At 45.4% G+C, this 17,466-nt stretch overlaps 1 protein-coding gene across 2 annotated transcripts in view; it reads right to left on the bottom strand.

Moving 5' to 3' along the window:
- hook1 (hook microtubule-tethering protein 1) overlaps positions 1–17,466 on the bottom strand; it is a 105,390-nt gene that overhangs the window by 74,249 nt on the left and 13,675 nt on the right. For both annotated transcript variants that reach the window (XM_038794343.1, XM_038794344.1), the window contains exons 2-4: positions 3,251–3,336; positions 1,555–1,627; positions 438–488 (exon numbers count right to left, since the gene is read on the bottom strand). In XM_038794343.1, the coding sequence (XP_038650271.1) occupies positions 438–488; positions 1,555–1,627; positions 3,251–3,336 (210 nt within the window). The remainder of the gene's footprint in view (positions 1–437; positions 489–1,554; positions 1,628–3,250; positions 3,337–17,466) is intronic.

Consider the following 17,466-nt stretch of genomic DNA (forward strand, 5'->3'; position numbering starts at 1 on the left):
CAGGCCAGTTTTATAATTTTTAGGAGGATCACATAACCCAATCTTCCAGTGGTGTGGCTAATTCTCTTAATTTATTTCGGAGGGCAAAAGCCAGGATGGGCAGTGGCTGATTGGGCATGGGCAGGGGATAAGGGTTTCAGTGGCAATGGCAGTGAGATTGGTTTGGAGGTGGAAAATATGAAACAGGGAGTAAGCAGCCTTGATGATGAATAAATACAGGATTTGTAAGTCATCTCTGGTTTAACCAGTTAAGGTTTCGGGAGTACAGTATGCATGTGCAAAACGTATTCTACCATTAAGTTCACCAGGAAAGACAAAACTGGTTAGAAAATTAAAGGCTTTATACTCAAAAGGCCCTAAATTATATGCATGTAATTATCCTGCAAATTTGCTCAACTGAGCACCAAGTTGTCTGCTATATTAACTTTGAGCCTTACCTCATGATAATAATCAAGAACCATCGGGAGAATCTTCTTCAAGTTACTCATCTGTGCCACGTAAGGTAAACAAAAACTTGGTAGTTCAGTACACACAACCAATAAATAAATCTCTAAAATCTACCATCAAGAAATGGCAAGCGAGACATTTTATAGTCACAGGTCGGGACGGAGTAAATCTGTACCACAACCATCAGTTCAATTAACTACAGAAATGTGAGACTAATATATAGCTCCTTATATTATATACTTTCTTTTAAAATAAATTTAGAATACCCAATTATTTTTCTCCAATTAAGGGGCAATTTAATAATAATAATCTTTATTGTCACAAGTAGGCTTACATTAACACGGCATTGAAGTTACCGTGAAAAGCCCCTAGTCGCCAAATTCCGCGCCTGTTCGGGTACACAGAGGAGGAATTCAGAATGTTCAATTCACCTAACAGCATGTCTTTCGCGACATGTGGGAGGAAACCGGAGCACCCGGAGGAAACCCACGCAGACACGGGGAGAACATGCAGACTCCACACAGACAGTGACCCAAGCCGGGAATTGAACCTGGGATCCTGGAGCTGTGAAGCAACAGTGCTAACCACTGTGCTACCATGCTGCCCATAGTGTGGCCAATCCACCTACCCTGCACATCTTTGGGCTGTGGGGGCGAAACCCTTGCAGACACGGGGAGAATATGCAAACTCCACACCGACAGTGACCCTATATTATTTACTTACGGCAGTCATTTAATTTGAATTGTATTCGAACATGCAAAGGTACTAATTCTTTCTCACATATCAAAGCTACCAAATATTAGTTCTTTTAAACCATTCACTGCTCGACATTGTCTGTTAACTTTAAGAAATGAAAAGTGCAACAGAACCTTCTAATAATGTTTCAATGTTGGGGAAATAATCCTAGAATTCGTGGCAATTTGAATCAGGCCAATCACAAAATTACATTTAATATTTTCACTTTTAAATTCATAGGAAGCAGATATACAGAGGAGAACTAACATTTTAAAATTAAGTGTAATAAACCTAAAAACACTTGAAATGCATATGTATATGACCAAGTTTCTGATGATGGAAATATCAGTTTCATTATCTTCACTACTGTACCTTCAATCTCGAATTTCCACCCACATCATCCTTAATGCGACTCAACCACAATTCATTAAACCAAGATGGATCTCTACAAGGATTGCAGAAAAAAAAAGAAGTTTTTCACAAAAAAGAACCGGAACCATTTTGTTGTTAATTTGGAGAGACTGAACTTTTCCCCAGACACCAGTTTCAATTGTCCCTCAGCTTTTATAATCAAGCAATCAACAGATACTGTGCAGGGCAACCCTATGGCATATAGTGCTGCATTAACATTGTACTATGTGGAACAAACTGAGGACAGATTTAGCAACCAAGAACTGGCTATTCACGAGGAGCTGCGAGTCCTCAGCCGCAGTGCAATTGTATCGCAGCACAATCTGCAATCTACATGCAGCCTAAACAGTAGTCCTTAAAGGAACCAGGAAATCACCACCAAAAAGGTAAGTGGCATATCAAAAGTGCCAACCACTGCTAACAACCACATGCCCGTCTTTGGATTGCTGCTTTTTCTCTGAGCACACTGCTCCCAATACTCACCCTCCCCAAGTTGCCTTAAGTCTTTGGCTGGTTTATTCCCTCTTACAAGCAATTTATATCAATGACTTAGATGAGGGGAGTGAAGGCATGGTCGCAGATGGCAAAGATGGGTAGGAACGTATGTTGTTAAGAGGCCATAAGGAGGTTGCAGACAGATATAGATAGGCTGTGTGAGTGAACAAAAACCTGGTAGTTGGAAGAATAATTGTGGGAAAATGTGAAGTTGTTCAACTTGGCTGGCAGAATAGAAAAGCAGAGGATTCGTTAAATAGAGAATGACTGGAAAATTCCAAGGTGCAGAGGGATCTAGGTGTGCTAAAAGTCACTAAAAAGTAAGTATGCAGATACAGCAAGTAATTAAGAAGGTTAATGGAATGCTATCCTTTATTAAGAGACAAATTGAATGTAAAAGAAAGGATGTTGTGCTTCAATTTTACAGGACATTGGATTATTGTGTGTAGTGTTGGTTTCCTTATGTAAGGAAGGATGCACATATGTGGCAGACGGTTCAGAGGACATTTATCAAATTGATACGTGGAATTAGCGGGTTATTTTATAAGGAAAGGTTGGACGGACTGGGCTTGTTTCTACTGGAGTTTAGAAAAGGAAGGGGTGACTTGATTGAAGTAAATACGATCCTGAAGGGTCTCAACAAAGTGGACATGGAAAGGATGTTTCCTTTTGTCGATGAGTCCAGAACCGGAGACACTGTTTTAAAATTAGGGGTCTGCCTTTTCGGATAGAGATGAGGTTAAATATTTTCTCTCAGATGGTTGTGTGACTTTCGAACTCTCTGCCTCACAAATGATGGAGGCAGGGGCATTGAATATTTTTAAGGCGGAGGTAGATTGATTCCCTTGTCTAACAAGAACCTACGGTTATCGGGGGTAGAAGACAACATGGAATTTAAAACACAAACAGATCAGACATGATCTTATTGAATGGCCTACTTCTGCTCCTATTTTGTATGTTTATATATGTTCGTACGCCTCTGGGGCACGATTGTCACTCACACAGCTCGCTGGTACTACCCTGATGAGCCAGTGGACCTTTCCTGTGGTCCTTCTGTTGACCTCACTAGGTACTTGCATGACACTAGGATCACCCTCTGTTTGGGTTGTAATCCAATTTTCAACCCAAGCTAATTGGGAAATGTAAAAATTAAAAGACTTACATTTGGTTAAGCACCTGTGCCATTGCAGCTCCACTGATCAAATCCTGAACATTTGCACATTTTGAGGACACATTGAATGTCTGCAGCTATGAAAGAAACATTAACATTACACAATGTAAACTAGAAAATTTGGAGCATAAATTATACCAATACAGCCAAATAGCTGCATAGGCTTATTACAGAGTTGACCAATGCAAAACAGTGTACAACTTAAATTTAAATTTGGGGTTCACATGATGTGAGCATGGGCACGGCTGCGTTTTCGTGAGCTCTGACTTTGCTCATCTTTTAGCAAGTTTTTCTATCCATTTGCACATTCCTTTTAGGTCTTTTCTTGGCATACGCAAAATATGTCCTGAGATTTGTTGGTCAATATTTCTGCATTATTGAGTCAAGACAAGATGCTTAAATCCTCTTTGATTCAGGGGCAGCACGGTAGTACAGTGGTTAGCACTGCTGCCTCATGGTGCCGAGGGTCCGGGTTTGATCCCGGGTCACTGTCCATGTGGAGTTTGCACATTCTCCCAATGTCAGCGTGGGTCTCAGCCCAAAACCCAAAACAACGTGCAGGGTAGGTGGATTGGCCACGCTAAATTGACCCTTAATTGGAAAAAAAGAATAAAGGGTACTCTAATTTATTTTTTAAAATCCTTTGATTCATGGTGGTTGGAAGGAATTGGGGCAGGGCTTTTTCAGTAATGGAGCAGCTGCTTTTGGGAGGATTCCCCCCGCCCTGATGGTGCAGTGTGTTCTGACAGATAACGGCTGCGAGCAATAATGTTGACCTGTCCGAATGCGAGTGCTCACTGTCTTTGATCCTATTTAATCCTTGATTTCTGCTTTTTTTGTGTGACAATGGAGAAGTCTTTATCCTGATAACTTCCTCGCATCCCAGTTGTCATCTGGAATTGGCTCTCCCGCATCTCAGTTGTCATCTGGAATTGGCTTTCTGCTAATTATGTTGTTGTCTGTTGATCTTGTTAACTTATTTACTTGCAGGAAAGTGAATTATTTGGTGTGATATCCTGCACCGTTGGTTATCCAGATTTAATAAATTTATATCATGTTAAATTCATGATTTGGGCAGCATCTTTATCCTAATGTATCCGATGAAGGGGGGGGGGGGGTGAAAGACAAGCAGAGCTGCGGGAGGAGGAGTGGAGGGTTGGTAGGATTAGTTCCGTCCACACTATATTCGAGCAAGGTTTCCCCCAGTGTGAGCTAATCGATCTTTGGCTGTGCCTTTTTCTTCTTCAGGCCCAGTAGGGATGTGTATTATCCTGTTGAGGACTGGAATAAGTTGGACTCCCCTTCAGTAGTTTCTTCTGATAGGAGTTTCGAGCTTTGACTGTTCTAACTGCTGTCAGTGCTCATGAGTGAGGTCAGTCAGAAATGTTGGCATCTTAGGAGGTGGTATGTGAGTCCAAGAGGTTAGTTATGCTAGTTCTTGAACTTCTTCACTCTTTTTCTGCTTTTGGGTGCGTTGCTTCTACTTCTCTCTTAGTATTGGTGCCTGGGAGGGTTGGCTGTGGTGGTGTTGGATGGTGGTCCTTGGTGTCATGGGCTCTCAAAAACGGGCCTATTTTGGCTTTTGGGTGAACTAATCCTTTCTTCTTTTGAATGGTCCTAGTTGTAGGGGGAGTCCTGCAACTCCAGGAGTGGGGTGTGGGGAGAGCACATGCTCTCCCTCCCTCCCAGGATGCTGTCCAGCCTGTAGCTTGCTCTGACTGCCCTCCCATCCTGAAGTGAGGGTTCTCCCCTGTCTTACGATTGGGTTAATAATCCTTTTTGGTCCCGCGACATCCTGTTGGCCTCTTGTGGGTGGTACTGGTGCTGGTGGTCCACTGATCTGTTTTGTTCTTTGATCTGGGACTGTGAGGTGGGATGATAGAAGTTCAGATTCTTGCTCTTGTTCTTTCTCTTATACTCCTTTCATGGAAGACCCTAAGCTGAGTATTAAGGTTTGATTCTCCCGGCCATCTCTTTGTCTTGCTTTTTGTCATGTTGCTCTCTAAAAAGGTATTGGATAGCTGCCTATTCCGGTCTGGATCTACAGAAGAGTTTAAGTTGCGCTCTAGTTGTTAGCGATTTCCCCTTAGCACTGGGCTTCTTAGGTATTGGTTTCTTCTTCTATCATTTTGTTTCATATTTATGGGGGAGATGTAGGTCTATAATGTTGCCTGTATCCTGTTTGGATGCAGACAGGACATTTATCCATGGAAGAAACATGGTGGGGGATTTTGTCCCTGAATCATCCAGTCTTATTTGTTCCCAATTATGTAATGACTATTGTTTTGTGCTGTACCATTTGTTTGATCCAATTTTTTTGTTAAAATTGAGAATCCCAATAAATGGACATTAAAAAAACACAATGCTATTGTAATATTTTTTTATCAGAAAGATGTAACAAATTCTCAGAAGATTGTCTTTTGCTTCACATTGCATGGTTATTTGTTTTACAACAAAGCTTCTACTGTATTATTGTTCTTTCTGACTTGAGATTTTATCATGTTGGTTGCTAAGATACCACCAGCTATTGGTGTGAAATACCTGTGGAACAAATCCGACTCGTGTTACAGATACCTAGGAGGGGATTAGACAGCTGTTACCGGAGCTCCAATATTTATTACATTTATTGCCGAAACCACCTGAGATTTTCTTCTTTAAAAGTCATCAAAAAAGTCAACCTTTCCAGAAATGCTCAGACATTTATCAGAAATTTTAAAAATGATGTTGGTAAACATACTTTGCACACATCACACCTCACAGTAAAAAGTCTTCTTGTTAAAAATATTAACTGAAATAATACTAATAAACCACATAAAAATGGCATGAGTTAAATACACCTCAAGGTTTTGCTTCATTCTTGTCTAATTTTCCTCAATCATCAACACTGGTAATGGCACCTCAGCCATCAACACGTGTCTAATGTTAAAGTGCTGGAAACATTAGATCTATTGTACTGATGAGTCTTTTCCAACAATTCAAATCGAATTAATCATGCTAAAATTTCTTGCCCACTTTTTGGGGCTATTTCTCCTTTTTTTTTAAATCTGGTGTGGGTGTCCGTGGCCTGTCTCTAAATGGTGAGGTTGGAGTGCCCTGGAAATTGAAACTTGAGCCTCATTATAATGAAACCGATGAGGTGCAACAACCAGCTGACAAAGAGAGGAAAGAAAAGACAAACTTTCATTTGTATAACGCTTTCCACAACCTCGGCAGGTCCTAAAGAACTCCTCAGCAAGTGAAGTCACTGTTACCACGTAGGAAATGTACAGCAAACTCCCTCAAACAGTGATGTGATAATGACCAGTTAATCTGTCTTTTTAAGTGAAATAAAAATAGAAGCTGCTGGAATGGCTTCTGGCAGGAACAGTCAAGAGAGATAACCAGAGCTCCGTCTTTCATTCAGGACTGCTGAGTATTCCCAATGTTTCCTGTTGTCATTTCCAGCATCTGCAGTATTTTGATTTTATTTTACAGTGATGGTGATTGCAGGTATTGGCCAAGACATGTTAGATAATCCACTGCACTTCAAAATAGTGCCAATGGATTCTTTCCTGTCCACCCAAGAGTGCAATCAAGGCCTCAAGAAACTTTAATTTAAAAAAAAATTTAGAGTACCCAATTCATTTTCTTTCCAATGAACGGGGCAATTTAGCAGGGCCAATCCACCTGTAGAAGTGGATTTCATTTGGAACTTCACTGATAGGGTTAATATAACAGTTCTGAAAAGCTCTGTGAAAGAGATGTCAACAGGTCATGGGATGGAAAAAGGGGAGTGTGGCTTTAGTACTATTTAATGTTCTGACCGGCATCTGTGAAAGCAGAGATATCAGAAGGTCATGGGATGGAAAAAGGGGAGTGTGGCTTTAGTACTATTTAATGTTCTGACCCCCATCTGTGAAAGCAGAGAGGTCAAAAAGTCAAAGAATGGAATGAATGGGAAGCGTTACTTTATTGCGGAGATAGCGCAATTAAGCTCGTTTGACCAGTTGAAACAAATAAACATTGAGATGTAAAAGGAATGGGCTTTGGAGTGAGTTAAGCCAGATGGCCATGGGATACAAAAACCTTTGTAATAATATTAATAGTGACTTGTGCTAATGATTATGTCAAAAATAACCTCCCGACCTCGAAGAATAATTCCATATATGTACATGTTCTGGATCCTTGCCAAATCATAGGTGTATCTAGGAATTTAAGGGGACCACCCCTAAGCTGTAAAATGTATAAAAATACAGTCCTTATTCTGGGATTTTGGCACTTCTCGAAGGTAGTTACCCGACTGCTTAGAGATTTGTCCCGGCCGTGAATAAACGAATATTCGTTACTGACGTGTTCGAGGGTTTTACTTTTGGAGACGATCAGATACGTGAAAGCGCAATTCACATTTGGTGGCCCGTACGGGGATCTCCAGAGGGGTCTGCGCAACTAACCGGCGTAATCGACTGAGCTCGTTCAAAGTAGAGGACGAATTTGGCCCCCAACGTGAGTAAAAATTTCTTTTCCACCTTGGTATTCGCCTACTACCAGTTTGATCGTTGCTCAGCCTTGCCGTTGGTTTGTCGAGAAGCCTCTGCGAGATCCAGGTCAGTCCAGCGAACCCGTTTTAAAGAGGGTAAGTGAGTGAACCCTGCGGTTATCGTCTCTAGGGACAGCCTGGGACTGACGCCGTGATTCCAGGCAGTGTTCGCTGGAGTTACGGGCGGGGTTGTCAGGACTGCTAGGGGCAGCCTGGGACTGCCGCCGTGATTCCAGGCAGCGTTCGCTGGAGTTACGGGCGGGGTTGCCAGGACTGCTAGGGGCAGCCTGAGACTGCCGCCGTGATTCCAGGCAGCGTTCTCTGGAGTTACGGGCGGGGTTGTCAGGACTGCTAGGGGCAGCCTGAGACTGCCGCCGTGATTCCAGGCAGCGTTCTCTGGAGTTACGGGCGGGGTTGTCAGGACTGCTAGGGGCAGCCTGGGACTGCCGCCGTGATTCCAGGCAGCGTTCGCTGGAGTTACGGGCGGGGTTGCCAGGACTGCTAGGGGCAGCCTGGGACTGCCGCCGTGATTCCAGGCAGCGTTCGCTGGAGTTACGGGCGGGGTTGCCAGGACTGCTAGGGGCAGCCTGAGACTGCCGCCGTGATTCCAGGCAGCGTTCGCTGGAGTTACGGGCGGGGTTCTCAGGACTGCTAGGGGACGATTCCGGGCTGTGGGCTCCGGACGGGACTGCCGCCGTGATTCCAGGCAGCGTTCTCTGGAAGTTACGGGCGGGGTTCTCGGAGCCTATCCCCCGGTATAACCCATACCTTCACCGAAGAATTTTACCTACTTACCCCTTAATAGCATTGGTGTCCTGGGTCCTGCGTTATTAAGGAAGTGAAGTAAGCTAATAACCACTTAAAATCTGGTCTTCTTGAGTTGTATTAGCTGTTTAAACTCGGCTGCTTTCCTTGTCTTTCTCCAGCCGGCTGCGTCTCTCTCTCTCTCCTGTTGCTGTTGCAGAGTGCTGCTGCTTCTGCTCCCTGGGTTTATATTCTCTTTCGAAGAGTTATTAAGTTTTAACGACTGTATTGTATATGGGCTTGTTTCACTTTGATAGTTTAAAAGTATCTTTGATGTAAACATCTTACTACAACTCGTTATTCATTTTGGGCATATCGTCTCCTCTCAGATCTGATTTTAAAAAATGCTTTCGTTTCAATAGTTAACTTTTATTTCTGTGATTTCAAATCGTTTAATTTTCCAATTGTCCCCAGTTCATAACTTTGCCTTTGATTTTGACTTAAATGATGTTTCTCGTAGCCAGGTCATCTCCAATTTTCTTTTAATTAACTTGATGTTCGTAGAATTTTACCCCTTAAATTGACACTAAATTCGACTGGGCATCTTCCATTCTTTCCAGCTGTTTACTAAGAGAGTTTATTTCAATTAAGGTGTGAAACTTTGCTTTTAGCTGTATGCTAAAATTTAACTTGGTTGTGACTTGAAAGACTTGCCTGTTTTAAACATTCGTCACTTAATGCAATTGAAACTCTCATCCATGCTTTTTCAGATGCTTTCTGAGATAGTTACATTCCATGAAGGTGTGAGCCATTGTTTTAGCTTACCACATGAAGCCTGTGTGTCTGCTGAAACCTGCTTGTGAGCAAGAATCTGCATTTTATAACCCTGCTCTTTGCAGCTGCTATTAACCTTTTGTGGGATCTTTCCCTGTACCCTCTCAAACCAGATATTGCCAGACTTTCATGTTTCAAATGACACATTTTTCTGTATTATCAAGAACCCACCGCAAAGAAATTAATTGCCTTGTGGAGGGAATACTGTCAGTCAGTGAAAGATGCATCTATACTGGCTAGCTGGCAGGAAAATGCCTCAAAATTGGGTATTGGCCTCACTGAAGGGGGAATTGTTAAAACAGTAGAGGTCTTAAAAAGGGAATGTAAAGAATATAAGAAACGTAAGAATGCTACTCCTACCCCGGCGCCGGTCAGCAATGCGAAGCAAGGTTGGGAGGAGGGGGACGATGGGGATGAGGAACCTCTGTTCAATTGCGGGGGACGTCAAAAGCCCCCACAGCCTACACAGCCCCCACAGCCCCCACGGCCCCCACAGCCTCCACAGCCTCCACGGCCACCTCCGCCACCGCCCCTGGAATGTGATCAGTATTATGAGTAACTCAGTATGTTCAGAACTACATTGGTCTCAGAATAAACAGATAAAGAATTTGTGCTGGGCAGCAGTCAGCTGCGGCAGACTTCGCAACTGCTGCGTTGAAATTGACACTGCATGGCTCCGCAGGGTCCTAGTGCCCGCTGATCACAAACAGTCACTAGCAGAACCGCCTCAAGGAGGCACTCCTCCAGGCCCCTGCCCTTGGTCGACCCTTATATGATCGCCCTTTTCAGCTCTATTGCACAGTCCTTGCCGACTGCGCCACAGCTGTCCTGACCCAACGTCACGGTGACCGCTGTCGCCCGGTTGCATACTATTCCTCTAAACTCGATCCGGTAGCCCTTGGCTATCCTATCTGTACTCAAATTCTTGCAGCTATCTACAACAGCCTGCAATCGGCTGCTAATATTACCCTCCAACAAGATATCACTGTCTATAGTTCCCATTCTGTTACGGCTCTTTTGGGACAGCTACAGACTCAGCATCTCACGATGGCTCGTCAGAACAAATGAGATTGCTCTCCTTAATAACCCGAAAGTCCAGTTTGCCCACTGCACCACTATCAACCCTGCTGACTTTTTGACGCATCCTCCCACAGACATGCTCGACCCAACTCATGACTGTCTGCAACTGTTGCAGGAAGTCTCCTCGGTTCGAGACGACCTCTCCGATATACCCCTCCCAAGTGCAGATTGTTCCTTTTTCACCGATGGACGTTCTTCCGTCGGCGAAAGGGGGGATAGACAATCTGGCTATGCAATCATCGATCAAGACGGTGATGGAAAAACAGAGGATTTCTAACCTCCGCTGGTACACCCATCTCACACCAGCAGTTAGTAACACAGTTATTGCAGGCCCTTATGCTCCCAGACAAGATAGCGGTGATAAAATGCGCAGCGCATACAAAAGGCACGGGACTGGTGGAAACGGGCAACAGGAGAGCGGACGAGAAGGCAAAAGAAATTTCTAAATCTGGCAAACTAATGGTGCCTAGAATGATGAGGCAGACTAAAACCCCCCCCTGGAAAAGTCTCCCTCTGAAAAACCTATGCCAACCATTGCTGACATAATCCAAATGCAGGAGGACGCTCCTGCAACTGCTGTAAATATGTGGAAAAACTTAGGATGTATATATGATATCGAAAATAAGCTGTGGGTCACCCCGGTAGGACAAACATGTATGACCGATGCATTAGCAGCCTGGGTGACCGAATGTGTACACTTTGCAACTCACTGTGGAGCTCGTGCCACAGGGGACATATTGTTAAAAAGCTGGTGGCACCCACGACTGCAAGAAATGGCCCAACAAATTAGCAGTCGGTGCCTAATCTGTCAACAGCACAACCCCGGTAAGGCCGTCCCCTGTGATCCTGGCACAACCCCCTTACCTGAGGGTCCATTTGAGACCCTACAAATGGATTACATTGAGTTGGAAAGATGTCAATGCTATAAATATGTGTTAGTCATTGTGGACACTTTTAGCAAATGGATCGAGGCCTACCCGACTACGGATAACAAGGCCTCGACAGTAGTTAAGGTGTTAATGCGAGAAATTGTTCCGCGATTTGGAATACCAGCCCGGCTGAGCTCTGACAATGGTCCCCACTTCATAGGTCAAATCAATAAGGAATTCTGTGCTCTGCTTGGAATAAAGCAACAGTTTCATTGTGCCTACAGACCACAAGCCGCTGGAGTGGTGGAAAGGGCTAATCAGACTCTAAAGACTAAACTCGCTAAACTACAAGCAGACACTGGGGCCACTTGGCTCAAACTCCTGCCTTTAGCACTCTTCCAGCTACGTGCCACCCCCGCAGGAAAAACTCGCCTAAGCCCAGCGGAAATACTATATGGCAGACCCTTTCGAACGCCTTGGGACAGCAGTGTTCCACGGAATGTTCAATTCCATTACATGACTACCGAGATGGCTAATTATATATTAACACTAACTAGAATTTTGAAAGGATTACACTCCCGAGTTCATGCCACCCAGGAAGAAGTCCCCTCCATTACTCATGATGTCTCCATCAACCCTGGGGATTATGTCCTAATTCGAAATTGGACACGTAAAGGTTTGGAACCTCGATGGGAGGGTCCCCTACAGGTTCTACTCACTACCCCCACTGCAGTAAAAGTGGAGGGCCGGAACGCATGGGTACATATGCACCATTGTAAGTTAATTAAGTATCCATGATGTTCTAAACTTTTCCTTTAAGTCCTAGGAACACGAGTACCAGGATGAGGCCCCTCTTCGCCGTCACAATACTCGCCACCCTGCTCTCTCTCGTTGCATCCGAAAGAAGGAGATGCCTGTACGGAAGCCGACACCCACCCATGTGCCGGGAAGGAACCCCACGATGTGGAACAACGACAGATCTCCGATGGATCACCACCGCTATCAGAAACTGCCCGACCACTGTTCCTCCCGACGACCAGAAGCGCCGATTCCTGATTACGTACATGGTTCTAATGTACGATCGCCACACATGCAGGTGGAACCACCGGTGCATTGATAAGGACAGGGTACAAATTTTACCATCAAGGACTACTCACCCCTACTCACCTTCCAGAAGGAAGCGGGCAACGCACCATATGACGGCAAATTCATTTCTGTTTATGTCCTATGTCTATGCTAAGAAAGTGGGTGTCTCCTCTTGCTGGGTATGTACACAGGTCCCGACCCATGCCCATGGAGGCGTTCCCTTGATATCTGTTCCTTTCTCGATCGAACAGACGGCTGAATGGGTTATATTCCAGACAGTTCAGAGAATATCACGCGTCTGGTAACCCATATCAGAGATGGAGTACAGCGCTTGCGACTCGCCGGTCAGGCTGACTGGTGGGGCTGGATGTGGTCCAATTCTTGGGCCACTTACCTATTCCATGGGCTCATTATCTTCGTTACCATCTGTTTGTTGCTCTGTATCATAGCTACTGGTGTGAAATGCCTATGCAACCGTTTGGGTGCCACTGCATTACCACAGATGCTTCAGAGATCCGCCCTAGACGAAAAAGAAAAACTGGTTCCACCTATCCCTGACCTATATGAGGAAGTGGCATCCTGCCGGAGCCTAGTAGAGGAGGAGTACCTCCGCCTCGCTCTCATTTCCATCTAAAGTATCCTGAGTGTTATGTGATCATGGAATGATCAAAGGGGGGAATGTAGAAGTGGATTTCATTTGGAACTTCACTGATAGGGTTAATATAACAGTTCTGAAAAGCTCTGTGAAAGAGATGTCAACAGGTCATGGGATGGAAAAAGGGGAGTGTGGCTTTAGTACTATTTAATGTTCTGACCGGCATCTGTGAAAGCAGAGATATCAGAAGGTCATGGGATGGAAAAAGGGGAGTGTGGCTTTAGTACTATTTAATGTTCTGACCCGCATCTGTGAAAGCAGAGAGGTCAAAAAGTCAAAGAATGGAATGAATGGGAAGCGTTACTTTATTGCGGAGATAGCGCAATTAAGCTTGTTTGACCAGTTGAAACAAATAAACATTGAGATGTAAAAGGAATGGGCTTTGGAGTGAGTTAAGCCAGATGGCCATGGGATACAAAAACCTTTGTAATAATATTAATAGTGACTTGTGCTAATGATTATGTCAAAAATAACCTCCCGACCTCGAAGAATAATTCCATATATGTACATGTTCTGGATCCTTGCCAAATCATAGGTGTATCTAGGAATTTAAGGGGACCACCCCTAAGCTGTAAAATGTATAAAAATACAGTCCTTATTCTGGGATTTTGGCACTTCTCGAAGGTAGTTACCCGACTGCTTAGAGATTTGTCCCGGCCGTGAATAAACGAATATTCGTTACTGACGTGTTCGAGTGTTTTACTTCTGGACTGACGATCAGATACGTGAAAGCGCAATTCACACACCTGCCCTGCACATCTTTGGGTTGCAGGGTGAAACCCACGGGGTTGCGAGGGTGAAGACCACGCTAACACTGGGAGGATGTGCAAACTCTACACTGACAGTGTCCCAGTGCCGGGGTCGAACCTGGGACCTCGGCACCAGGAAGTAGAAGTTGTAACCACTGCGCCACCATGCTGCCCTCCTCAAGAAACTTTATGATATTTTACAGCTGTGTCTATTTTACATATTTCAGTTGTTGCAGCACCGATGTCGACTTTAAGCCTGGAGGTGAAATGTTCCGTGCTCGGGAGGGGAATGGCCCGCGATCGGTGCCCACCGATCGTCGGGCCAGCGTCTCTAAGAGATGCACTCTTTCCCCTCCGCTGCCTCGCAAGATCAAGCCGCCACGTCTTGCGGGGCAGCAGAGGGGAAGACAGCAAACGCGCATGAACGGGCTGACGCCAGCCAACCTGCACATGCGCGGCAGACATCACTGAGGCGCTGCCGACCGTGTCATTATCGGTGCGCCGCCTTGACGCCAGCGTCAAGGCCCGGCGGCCGAGTTCCCCAACGCACCGTCACTCCTAGCCCCCCGGGGGGAGGGGGGAGGGGGAGAATAGGGGGTGAGGAGCGGCCTCCAACGCCGTCGTGAAACACGCCGGTGTCGATCGTTGCGGAGAATCGCGCCCCATGGGTGTGATTGAACGGACTTGTTGTGCCTAACTCAGTTATGTGACTAGGCAGTTAAATCTCACGGGATTTATGATGCTCGGAATACCTCGTGAGATCTAACGAGATCTTGTGAGATGTCGCGTGAGATGTCGCGATTTGGATCTCGCCGTCACTGAGTGCGATCCAGATTTGCATATTGCTCACTTAAATATGTCGGTGCCCGACAGGTGGTCAGACTCTGGGCAGGGTTTTAAGCTAGCACTCCCGCTGGCACCTGGGAACCTTGGCAGTGCCAGTCTGGCACTTCCAGGATGCCCAGATGGCACAGCCAGGCAGACAGGAGCATTGCCAGGATGCCCTGGCCTTATGAGGTGCGGTAAGGGGGTTGCTCGAGAACCTCCTTCCAGGTAAGTTAGAGAATTGGGGAGGGTTCAAAAGCTGAGGAGTGCAGTCCGAGAGGGGCGTGGGGTTGAGAGATCGGGGCGGCATTTAAAAATGGCACCCGAACACTTCCTGCACTGACCAAATGAGGTAAGTGCAGCCTCGGTGGGGCGTTCGTCATCAAGGTAAAAAAAAGTTCCGTTTGATAGTGAGGTCATTCTTGGTGCTGCAGGCTCCAGGAAACACCCGCTAAAAGCCTTCAAAATGGGACTTATTTATTTCCCTTTAAATCGCACCCAACATCGGAACTTTCATCATTGCACATTCTAAGTGCGCTTAGTTTGCTACTGTTCTCCAGAGATTCCGCAATGAAAGGTAAAGGCTCCAAGGTTGAAAGGGCCAAACAAAAAAGTTCAGTGAAAAATTCATCAGGCAACACCAAGCTGAGGTTTTAAAAGCCTGTAAACTTGATGAAGGGAAAACTAATTAATTTAGAGGCAAATGTTTGAGGTAGAGTAATAAAAATTACCTTGGTTGTTTTATGTTTGATACACCAACATTATTATTACAATTCAATTATTAATCCTGGAGTTTTAATGCATGATTTTAACAGATATTTTAGATACTTTGAAGATAATTTTAACTTACATTTTTCCAAGTAACGTTATATTGCAATTACTTCAACAAAAAGCACATATATACAATCCCACTAATGGTTAAGATGAAGATCGCAATCCTATGAAATGAATAGTTTTGTCTGATTCAGGATTCGCATAACTGCATTAGGACTAGTGTTCTGTCAGATTATTTTGTGATAAATTGTTCTCCTGTTTTTGTTGAATAAATGGATCTATGCAATCACATAAATTGCTCATTTCTGATCAAATAACAAATTCCATACAAAATAAATTATTTTTTGTTTCACTGAATAAGTTCTTCCCTTCAAAATGTCTTCATTTTCAACCAGTACTCTTAATTGTTAGCTACATACTAAAAATAAGCCGAAGCGATGGCCACACCTTGTAGAACAGGTTATAAACGGAAAAAGCACTTGACGTAAAAGTTGAAAATGCAAAACTTAGGCCAGAACCTTCACATAGTCTCTCTCTTTGTGATAAAGATGGCAAAGGCCCATTCTCAGAAGTCCCACCCCCAAACACAGCCTCTGCCATTTTTCAGGGGAGGGAATGGGCCAGGTTCTAAAGTGCACATCTGTGATTCACAGAGGCAACTGCATACGTTAAAGTACAATTGACTTAGTCGGATCTGATTTAGGTGAGTGGGATTTCATAAACGTGGCTTGTGTACTTTAACCATGATAGGAGAAGGTCAACTGCAGTTCTTTGGAGAGGTAGGGTACCTTTTTGGAAATTATCCCATGACCTTCAGGGAAGGTCAGGTTTCCTTTGGGAAGAGGTCAGGTAACCTTTGGGATTGTTAACAATGGACAGGATAAACTCCTTAGAACCATTTAGTTTGGTAAAACTGTCAAGAGAATTGGCAGGCTGTCAGGCAATTCAAATGCCTGACTTTAAATATTAGGGGACAAAAACTGGACACCATGGTCGGGAATCTCCGAACCTCAGCGTCGAAATGGCACTCGGTGTGGGGGTGGAGAATGGGGTCTCAGACCTACGATCGGCTCCGATACAGAGGCCCCCACAGTGATTCTCCGCGAGCAACTGGCCGAGTTCCCGCTGAGTTCCGTCGGTGTGCTTCCCGTATGGATCCACCCGGCAGAAGCTCGGACTCGAGGCTGCGCTGGCCATCCTGGTGGGGGTGGGCGGGGGGGGGGGGGGGAAATCAGACTCCGGGTGGGGCCTCTTAGGCGGCCAGGCTACCGATCAGCGGGCACGTGCGATCCGGTGGGGGGGGGGGGGGGGGGGAATCTTCTTCCGTGCCGGCCCGCCGTATGGCTCCACCATGTTGACCGTGGGCCTGCGCGAAAACGGCTGCCGCGCACATGGCGGACCGGCGGCTGGTCGTCGCGTGCATGCGAGGACCCGCGGCCGAATGTGCAGGGCCCCGTATTGGCAGCAGGAGCTGCTGGGCGCACTCCAGGGTCCTGCTATCCCTCTTAAAATTGGAGAATCACTTTAGACTCTTTGAAAAAAGTCTGGAGCGATTAGTGCCCGTTTTCCAGCAGGCATGGGGACATAGCCCCAGCCACATTTTTGGAGAATCACTGCCCATATTCACTGGGTCCTCATGAATCTCTGGTGGGGATCTCTATTTAGGGGATATCTAGTGGGGGTCTCCAGTTGAGAAGGGGGGAACGGGAGGTTGTCTGAATTGCATTGGGGAAGGGGCCCAGCCATGGACCTCATGATCAGGCCACCCGCTCAAGATGACACGGGCCTGGTTTAGCACACTGGGCTAAAGAGCTGGCTTTTAAAGCAGACCAAGGAAGGCCAGCAGCACCGTTCAATTCCCGTACCAGCCTCCCCGAATGTGGCGACTAGGGACTTTTCACAGTAATTTCATTTGAAGCCTACTTGTGACAATAAGCGATTTTCATTTCTTTTCATTTCATTTTTCATTTCATGATGGGCCCCGATAGCGGGATTCCCCTGCACAATCCTCGGCATGCATAAATTTGCTTGACTAAGGATTGGAACTCCCTTCCTCATTAGCGTTCTGAGCGCAA

This window comes from Scyliorhinus canicula, chromosome 4, assembly GCF_902713615.1.
Source record: "Scyliorhinus canicula chromosome 4, sScyCan1.1, whole genome shotgun sequence".
NCBI lineage: Eukaryota > Metazoa > Chordata > Chondrichthyes > Carcharhiniformes > Scyliorhinidae > Scyliorhinus > Scyliorhinus canicula.